We start from the raw sequence: 10,225 nt of genomic DNA on the forward strand, positions 1-10,225 counted from the left end.
CAGACCCGTGCCTCTCTAACCTTCTAAACAACTACAACACCACTAGCACACTACATATAGACTATACATGCTAGCCGCACATTATAAGATCCCTGAGCAACAGTGTGATGACTGACAGTGAGTAAGGTAGCTTTGGAGAAATAGGTCATAGAGCTAAAAATACCTATCTGTGTCTCTCTCTCTCCTCTTGAAGACAAAGAGAGTCTCTCTGGAAGAAAAAAAAGTGAGTGAGTGAAATGAGGAGAACAGCCCACACCAGTCTCAGAAAAAAAAAAAAGCCCTTATAGAATTGCGTCTGCTTATGCAAACAAACATTAAAAAGGGCCTGAGTATAAGGATGGGGAGGAAGGATCTACAACGGGGTGACAGTCTTCGGCTTAAGAGCGACAGTGTGAAGAATTATCTAGAATTCATTTTTCTCAGATCAGTGAGGCAAAGCGGAATAACTATCCAAGAAGTCCGCATTCCGCATCCCATGAAATGACTGGGAGAGACAGGGCACCATCACTTTAGGAGACAGAGAGAGATAGTGGAAGATAGAGGAGAAAATATAGACAGTAAGTGAACCTGAGTAATTACTAGAGAGATTTGAAGACCAGTAGAGGAAGAAAGACTGGGAAAAAAATCACAACGAGAACAGTGGGAAACTAATTCAATGATCCAAAGATTCCCGATGAAATGTCATCATTTTGGTGAAGGCATGCCAGTTAGCAGATAATCAGCAATCAAGGCAGGCATAATTTAATCACCATCTCTTAAAAATTAGTGATTTATAAAAGCCAGTAATGTAAATTAGATTGGCTCCTCAACTGATATCTCCTCATGGCTCCAGAAGTACTGCACTTTAACTGGTTTCTTTGAAGAGGGATATTGAAGAGCGTAATATCACAGTCATTCAGACGCTGATTGCAGCCCCTGTTTCTGTTCATTCATGTTTCTCATGCAAATATTTCAAATGCACAAAGATGCACACCTGACCTTGTGTACATGCTGAAAAACATTCGTCCACACTCAACAACAAAGTTCACTGCTCAGGGAAAGTGATCAAACCAAAGAGAACCCAGTAAGATACTGCAGGATTTGTCATGTATGAGTTACTTACACAAGTCACTGAATCAAAACTGCGGATTTACAAAATCCAAAGACGTTTTATTCCTTTACAGAAAAGTATTATATGCTACTGAAGTTAATCATAGTACTGAATGATTACAATATTCATGTACTGGCAACACTGTAACACTGTTAGGTTAATGCATTACCTAACATTAACTAACGATGAGCAATATTTACAGCATTTATTAATCTTTGTTAACCTTAGGTTGCAACTGTTGAGTTTAGACTTACTAGTTCATGTTAGCTCAGGTCCATTAAATGTTAACACAGATACAACTTTTGATTTTAATAATGCATTGGTCAATTTTGAAATTAACATCAAGTAGCCTACCAGCTAGTAAATGCTTCAGAAGTAGGCTATGTTTCATTGTTAGTAATGATTTAACTAATGTTTACAAATAGAACCTTATTGTAAAGTGTTACAAATAATGGGCTATGTATATGATAAACTACGGTAGCCTAATTCAAAGAAGATTATGAATGATGATACATGTCCAAAAAATACTTTTTTTAAGAGTAGCCTACCCATTGCTACACTTCATTAAAACTATTAAGGTAAGTTACAGTCTGTGCAGGGTAAGTTACACTAAAAAAAGTAATTATTTACTAGCTTACTAATTACATCTTCAACAGTGTATTTACTGTAGCTACTAATTACTCCATCTAAAAAGTATTGGATAACTTATCACTTTATAATAAGGTTCTAGTTGAACCAGTAGGCCTAACTGTAATTATGTTAAAGAAACATTAAGAGTAATCCCTTACTTTACTTTTTTCAAGGGACAAGTAATTAAATTACAGCAAACAGATTGCTTAGTAGGCCAATTAATTACACTCAACACTGGTTAAGGTATAGTATGGACAGGAAATTTGCGTTTAATGCCCGTCTAGCAGTTACACGAATGTCATTGGTGTGCCTTTAGAAAGGTCATGTGACAGGTGTGTAGGCCTATATCTCCATATTTTTAAAAACAACTATATTCATGTATATTTGCTACACTTAGGCCTATATCCGTCCCACTTAATTTGGCGTGTTTGAATAAGTATTTTCTACAACATAATATTTGTCTAAATTCAAATTATGCCAAAGCTGTTCATGTAGACTAAATGTGAATAACCGGTATTGTAGCCTACCGCTATAGTATCCAACACCCGAATGTTATTTCACTTATATTACTCTCATTTGTTATTTTTGACCCATTTTGAGTTATAATTTGTCATAAGGTAGGCTATAGCTCAAAAGTGTCTAACCTCATAAGACCTTGCATCCTGTCTGACTATGAATGCTGCGCGCGCCGCTCTTGTCAGTTAACGGGTTTTTGCGCGAGTGGGAAATGTAGGCTGTCTCGTGCGATCATTCAAAGTTGAAATGATATCCATGAAAATATCAATATTTTACTTTAGTCATATGTTTGGTAACTGTGCCCGTTGTGCCATTTTTTAAGTTGAAAAAGTAGACTTAACATTCCACAAGCTTTATAATGTGGCCTGGTTGTATTTTGGTAGGCTATTTTTTCAAACGTAGCCTAATACAAACATGTTACTAACGTGACGTTGCAAACTGCAACCAAAAGCAACGTTGTGAAGACGTTCTGTGCTTGCAATGGGTCAAGGTATAGGCAATCGTGGTGCAACCTCCCGGGTTAAAAAACCGACACAATTGCAATTTCCCCTTTACAAGATATGAAAGCTACAGTCACATTTGCATGCCAAATACAAACACGTCTCCCCATTCCGAAGGTCCCAGTCTCTAGCAGACGAATGTAAAGCAATTTTTGGCACTGAGCCCGTGTGGCGTCTGCGTGCCGCACGCCGAAAAAATGTGACAGTGTGCACAAAGGAATCTAATGGAAACTTCACAGAATGTGCATTGATGCAACGGCGCTTAAGAGATACCAAATGTTACACGCCACTAAAATAGCATGCATAAGCATGCATTCGGCTTAGAAACAATAACACTAATAATTCATATTCAAGATGCATGTAATTTTGTAGCTACAGTCTAATGTGATCAGCGCGTGCAATGTAAAACCCCCGAAACATGCTTAGTGTGATAAATTGCAACATTTTTCAGTTCAGGCAGTTTGCACATAGACAGCGCTGTTATACAGACAGCATACCAGTTCGTTTTGTTTGACATCTTTCTATACAAAAGCTAAAGCAAAAATTTTCAAGTGCCATCGTTTATCTTGAGACTCGATGACCAGTGAACTCTCCGATCTCAATACCAACAACTGTAAGTTCCTAGTGATCAATAGGCTACTGACCAGGGACGCCGGGTCAACATTCTCAACATTCCTCCATATCACTGTGCATATGCAGAAATGACACCCGAGACTCTGCACTTTATAACATGCCATATTTGCCCAGATGACAAAATGTCGTCGCATGCATTATGATTTATTGCATTTCAACATGCATTCGTAGTTTAAACCTCGCCGGCATTTTATACTTTTTAAAGATGTTTGCATATTTGTTCATTTGAACGAACGCTGTTTGTTGCATGACATGCATTAAAAAAAACATTAAAATAGAAATATTTTTACTTACGATTTCAGAGGATTTTGGACCACTGTGGCCATTTTGATATAGAATGATACAATGTAAGACTGCAGATCCCCGGTATTGTACATGTAATATAGCAGCAATTTCAATTTCATTCATTCTCTGGGGCTGCGGCTGGATCAGCTAGCCAATAGGAGCGCGACTGACTGATGGCCAGTGATGGGAAATGTAGTTTTAGTTCCCTGATGTCTTCAAGAGTCAGTGGCGCGTGTACTACAAATAGCACAATGCACTGCGGTTAACTGTATACTAGTCCCGCCTTGATTTTGTATGGGTAAGCCAAAACATCTACTGTAAATTCAAGGTTGGATTGCTGGACTGTCTGTCAGTATTTTGCTCTCATGTTGGTATCTTTTTTTGATTCGTAGAGAAATGGGAATATGTTTAGATAGCGATGGCAGAAAGAACAGCATAAAGAATCGTCCGTTCTTACAATTAGGCTACTATAAATAATCACAGAAAATGTAGGTAGGCACTGATCAATATCACATAGCTTTATTAAATAGATTTATTTAATAAATAGGCAGTAGGTTACATATCCATCTCACTAATATAGGCCACATCATGTCACCTATATATTTATAGGCTACACACATTTATTTTCCTATCACTCCTTTGACTTCCACTGTGTAGCTATAAATACTGAGCTAATAATATTTTTCATCTCCTAAATCTAACCCTCAAAACAAACTTTTTGCATTTTACATTTTCATTAAGCCATTCTTTTCGATTTTCTTAATTTGCATGCTGGTTGCAATGCATGACTGTTGCATTTTTGACTGTTGCTATATAGCCAATAATACACACACACAAACACACACACACACACACACACACACACACACACACACACACACACACACACACACACACACACACACACACACACACACACACACACACACACACACACAAATAAATAAATAAATAAATATATATATATACAAACTAAAGAGACAATAACATTATTACTCATTAAGGAGTTATTCTCCTATATGGTTTACTAATGAAATACAAATTTACAAATATTGTGACAAGAGGCCTGACTGACCTCTAAAGGAAATGGAAGTGACTTATAAAGGGCTCTTCAGTCCAGTTAACTGCAATGGCGCCACTTTGAAGGCATTCTGTGACATGTGATATTTATAGATCCCTGCTAACAAATATTTAATGAACCTTAGCAAGCTCTATGGAAAGACTGTCTGAACAAAAAAATGTCCTGTTGATTCATCAGGGATTTCTGCAGAGCACCACATTTTTGCATTTTTAAAGGAGGTTTTAGAGTTGAGCTAATCTTCAATTCATCATAATATTGCGATGCAAGAAATCCTATAACTAAAATTAAACATCAGTGATATTCTGTTTGCACCACTACAATTTTACAAAAAAAAAAAGCCAAAATTATAGAATAATGAGCTAATTTTAGAGCTTATTTTATGGAGACTTGTTTTTATTGACCAGGTTTGTATTACAGAATGAACTTCTGTTTTCTGCACACAAAGACCGCCACAGGACAGTTCATCTGAATATCCACTAGAGGGTGTCAGAAAGCGCTCAGTAATACTTAATGAAGGCGCTTCACAGAACAGCAACAGCGCCCTCTTGAGGTCAGCTAGATATCCAAGTAAATAGTCCTGGCTGGGACAGTTGTAGTCTACCTAGCTTTCCGGGGAGTTGGGATGGTTTTAAATCTTTCACTATGTCTGAAATGATACTGAAAGATATGGATGAGGTTAGTCTCGAGTCTGTTAAGATGGACGAGGAGAAGGAAAATGGACGGAGTTTTCTCCTGGTTGACGAAAACGAAAGCTTGCAGGTTTGTTTTTGTTAGCTTCTGCGTTAGCCATCAAGCTATTAGGTAAAAAGCACATGTAGTGTCTTTGATGTTTTTATACACTTTGACAGGTGTTTGTCAATTCACGAGCATGATAGTTACTAATTATAATACGTGTAATATAAATAATACGCTGATAAACTAACCCCAAATTGTCAATATTGCTGAATCACAAGGAAGATGTGTCTTTTGTCAACATTTAAGGATCTCACTGACATGTAATCTTACTGACATGTAATCTTACTCATCGATTATCATCGATTATATCTGTGGTTTGTGTAATTCTGATGTATTTTTGTCACGTACATTCATAATAATGCAGGGACATGTGGCACAGCAGATGATATATCTGTCAACACACAGTGTGTGCTAGTGTGATTTACAAACATTGAATGATCTCAGTGCTGTATAGCAGCTACTGCTGTTATGTTAAGGTACATGAAATCACCATTGTGTGTGTGTGTGTGTGTGTGTGTGTGTGTGTGTGTGTGTGTGTGTGTGTGTGTGTGTGTGTGTGTGTGTGTGTGTGTGTTTCGGACATGTATCATGATGATCAACCATTATATTCTTGATGCACATTGTTAATACCTTGGTATAAGAATATAATAATCATTTACTGTTATCTGTTGGCTATCCCTTAAGAGGTGACAGTGCCATTTCAGGTAGTTTACGGTCTTTCCAGTGACCAGCATGAAAGTAGTTATTTGCCTTCACTGTGAGATTGTTACTGTATAGAGATTCAAAATGAAACTTCATTATGTTCTTATTCTTTTGTTGTTTCAAATCTTCTGTTGTTTCAAATCCATCTGACTTTCTTTCTTCAACGGAACACAAAAGGCAGGATGACTCATTTATCATTAATGATGACAATTGTAGGGTGAACTGTCCCTTTAAGATAGACAGGTAGATAGAAACAGACACAGAGACTGGCAGATATATAGATAAATAGAGAGATAGACAGACACGATATACACTCACTGGCCTCTTTATTAGGTGGACCTTGCTAGTACTGAGCTGGAACCCTTTTGCCTTCTGAACTGCCTTAATTATTTGTGCCATAGATTCAACAAGGTGCTGGAAAAATTCTTCAGAGATTTTGGCTCATATTGACATGATAGCATCACCCAGTTGCTGAAGATTTGTCAGCAGCAAATCCATGATGCGAATCTCCCATTCCACCACATCCCAAAGGTGCTCTATTGGATTGAGATCTGGTGAAAGTGGAGGCCATATGAGTGTGCCAAGAAAATATCTCTCACGCCATTACACCAACACCACCAAACTAAACCTTTGCTACAAGGCAGGATGGATCCATGCTTTCATGTTGTTTATGCCAAATTCTGACATTACCATCTGAATGTCATGACAGGATTGGAACCTGGTGTGTTCTTCTGTTGCTGTAGCCCGTCTGCTTCAAGGTTCTACGTGTCCAGAGATGCTCTTCTGCAGAACTCGGTTGTAACAAGTGGTTATTTGAGTTACTGCAGCCCGAATCTGGCCATTCTCCTCTGACCTCTGGCATCAACAAGACATTTTCGGCCACAGAACTGCCATTCACTGGATATTTGCTCTTTTTCAGACCATTCTCTGTAAACCCTAGAGATGGTTGAGAGTGAAAATCCCAGTAGATCAGCAGTTTCTGAAATACTCAGACCAGCCTGTCTGGCACCAACAACCATGCCACGTTCAAAATCACTTTTCTTCCCCATTCTGATGCTCAGTTTGAACTTCAGCAGATCGTCTAGAGTCTAGACCATATCTACATGCCTTAATGCATTGAGTTGCTGCCATGTTATTGGCGGATTAGGCTAGATATTTGTGTTAACAAGCAGTTGAACAAGTGTACCTAATAAAGGGAGTATAGATAGATAGATAGATAGATAGATAGATAGATAGATAGATAGATAGATGCTCTAATCTTGATGTCTCTCATACTCTTTCTCTCTCCCAGGTGAAGAACGAAGGCCATTTTTTGCAAAAGTTGGGCTGCAGTGCTGCTCAAGGAGTTAAAGTGCTTTCCATCTTTGGCAACACGGGCGACGGCAAGTCCCACACTCTCAATCACGTGCTTTTCGATGGCGAGGAGGTATTTGCCACGTCTCCTTCTCCATCCTCATGCACGGTGGGCGTTTGGGCGGCTTACGATCCGCTCCTGAGCTTGATCGTGCTGGATACAGAGGGCCTGCTTGGTGCCGCCAGTCAGCAGAACCGGCGGATGCGTCTGCTGCTGAAGGTTCTGGCCGTATCAGACGTGGTCGTTTACCGCACACGGGCCGAGAGGCTGCACAACGACATGTTTCAGTTCCTCGGCAGCGCGTCGGCCGCTTACCTGAAGCACTTTACACCTGAGCTCCGCGCTCTGTCTACCCGCTGCGGGCTGGACGTGCCTCTCTCCAGCCTTGGACCTGCCGTTATAGTTTTCCAGGAGACTTCTCGCACTCAGCTGCTAGGCCAGGGTAAGTCAGAACTAGCACACTTTCACATTTACAAGACCTGTATTTATAAGTATGAATACAGCATTTTTCTGTTACATGTTGTTGCCAAAGGCTGTTGTACGATTAGCCTGGGGCAAAGGGATTGGGTCTGCACACCCTCATGGGGCCTAAACAAAAACTCTTTGAAAAAATCCTAAATTTTAGGCTGGTGGAGAGTCCCACTGGAAAAACACAAGTTGTCAGTCAAGCTGAATTGTTTCATCGCTCCCACTTTTATTTCTCTCTGCTTAGTGATGAGAATTTCAATTTGTTTCATTGTCTCTGTAGTCAAATGCTAAATCTTTATAGAGATTTTAGTTTGTAATATGCTGGGCCAATAACAAAGTGCTATTTTTTTTGCTAATTTTGATCTATTAGCCTATTTTAATCAAAAATACATTCCAAAAATGCAAGCCATAGAGGCAAAGCTTAAATGCATCATGAAAATGTTTTTAATTTATGAATTAGGTTTCACGTTATTTTTATGGTCCATTTAACACATTCTGTTGACTATAAGTAACGTTGAACCTACATGTCTGCTAACTCTCATTAGAGTGTTAGTAGAGTATTAGTTGACTGGTTAGAGTTAGAATAAGTTGACATAGTTGCAAAGTCACCTCTAGTCAGTAGAATGTCTGTTGGAGAAGCATAACAATAAAGTGTTATCAGATAATAAGCAGACAGTCTACCAATACTCCAATGACTGCTAGTTAACATATAGTTGCAAAATTACTTGTAGTCAACAGAATATTCAAAAAGGACCATCATAATACCATGATGTTACCATGAATTAAAATTCATTTTTAACTGTCCTGATATCGTAATGACTAAAAGCCTAAGTAAAATAATTAAATTATTTTATTATTTCTTAGAAGAAAAAAAAAATATTTCACTGCTTTTTAATATTTGAAAAAAGTCAAAAGTTTGAAAATAATGAAGTCATGTGGTGCCATCAACATAACAGGAAAAAATCCCTGCAGACTTTCATTGCTGGCAAGTTAAAAATAATAATAAAAAAATAATTTAAGTACATTTTAAAACTTTTAACAAATAACGTGTGTGCATTTATTCAAAGTATAAGGAAAATGTTTTTACTTTTTTACATATTGTTAGACAGACCACATGACATTTTTTTTAATTTAGTCATTAAATTTTAACTTCTTGAATATGGTATAAATGTTTTTAAAGTCATTTGAAATCAACCCGAATACAAAGAGATAACGATATTATATAAAATATAATTCAATGTTGCATTTTCAGGTGCCTTATTGCTTCTATAAAAGATTACAGCATATTAGTGCATAATAAAAATATTTCATTAGGCCACATTTTCAAAGGAGACAGATATTCATAAAAATCCTTTTTTGTTGTTGTTGTCATTTGTCCAAAAGAAAAACACTGGGGAGTTGGAATTGGGAAGGAAGGTTATTTAAATGACTTAATGGTTAAGCTTCTAGTTATCTAACACAGACTGCAGGGAAATCCCAAGGCAGGGTGGCTCAGGTGTGGACTGTTACAAAGATCACAATACTGCTCAATTACAATTGTGCCCTTGGGTAAACCCCATGCTTTCAGCATGCTGTAAATCATGGTTCATGAAATATATTGTATAAACCACATAACAAACGCTGTAAATGCCTGGAAAAACATCTTTCATCTTTTTATTTTGAAACTATTGAGTTAGTGTCATCCAATGAAGTGTGTCAGGCTAAAGAAATATGGGTTTGTTTTCTTATCCAGATGTCTCTGTCATGGGGCAAGCAGACACGCTGCTGCAAAAGCGCTTCCATGACTTGAGCATGAGCACAGACGCCTTCAGCTCTGTTCAGTACGTGGGCACCCAAACCATCACTCCCCCTACAGACTACTCACAGTTACTGCAGATTGTCAATCATCAAGTGAAGAACACATCCCAGCGAGCCCCGCGCCAGCCTGCCATTGTGTTCAGTGCATTACAGGTAGCTCCTCACGCATTTCTTTGTGTATGTGTGTGTAAAGTGACCCCAAAAATAATTTAGACACTTAAAGGGATAGTCCACCCAAAAATTTAAATTCTGTCGTCATTTACTCACCCAACATTCTTCAAAATATCTTATTTTGTGTTCAACAGAAGAAAGAAATTCATACAGGTTTGGAGTAAATGATGACAGAATTTGAACTATCCCTTTAAGCTTTGGTATTTGGTTTGATATATTTTGTATCTAATGCAAATAAATTCATGCATTTAAAGGAATAGTTC

At 38.0% G+C, this 10,225-nt stretch overlaps 1 protein-coding gene across 1 annotated transcript; it reads left to right on the forward strand.

Moving 5' to 3' along the window:
* The first annotated feature begins 5,281 nt into the window (after positions 1–5,281).
* Positions 5,282–10,020, forward strand: LOC309491940 (zinc finger FYVE domain-containing protein 1-like). Its single transcript, XM_082190973.1, has 3 exons — positions 5,282–5,494; positions 7,464–7,968; positions 9,727–10,020. The coding sequence occupies exons 1-3, from the start codon at positions 5,378–5,380 to the stop codon at positions 10,002–10,004; spliced, it is 900 nt and encodes a 299-aa protein (XP_082047099.1). The 5' UTR covers positions 5,282–5,377; the 3' UTR covers positions 10,005–10,020.
* Positions 10,021–10,225: the final 205 nt, after the last annotated feature.

The sequence above is a fragment of the Leuciscus leuciscus genome (genome assembly GCF_965113295.1).
Source record: "Leuciscus leuciscus genome assembly, contig: HAP1_SCAFFOLD_741, whole genome shotgun sequence".
Taxonomy (NCBI): Eukaryota; Metazoa; Chordata; class Actinopteri; order Cypriniformes; family Leuciscidae; genus Leuciscus; species Leuciscus leuciscus.

Coding starts and splice junctions, on each gene's coding strand:
- LOC309491940 (XM_082190973.1), top strand. CDS start 5,378: ATGTCTGAAATGATACTGAAAGATATGGATGAGGTTAGTCTCGAGTCT. Junction 5,495..7,463: donor ACGAAAACGAAAGCTTGCAG/GTTTGTTTTTGT, acceptor TCTCTCTCCCAG/GTGAAGAACGAAGGCCATTT. Junction 7,969..9,726: donor CACTCAGCTGCTAGGCCAGG/GTAAGTCAGAAC, acceptor TTTCTTATCCAG/ATGTCTCTGTCATGGGGCAA.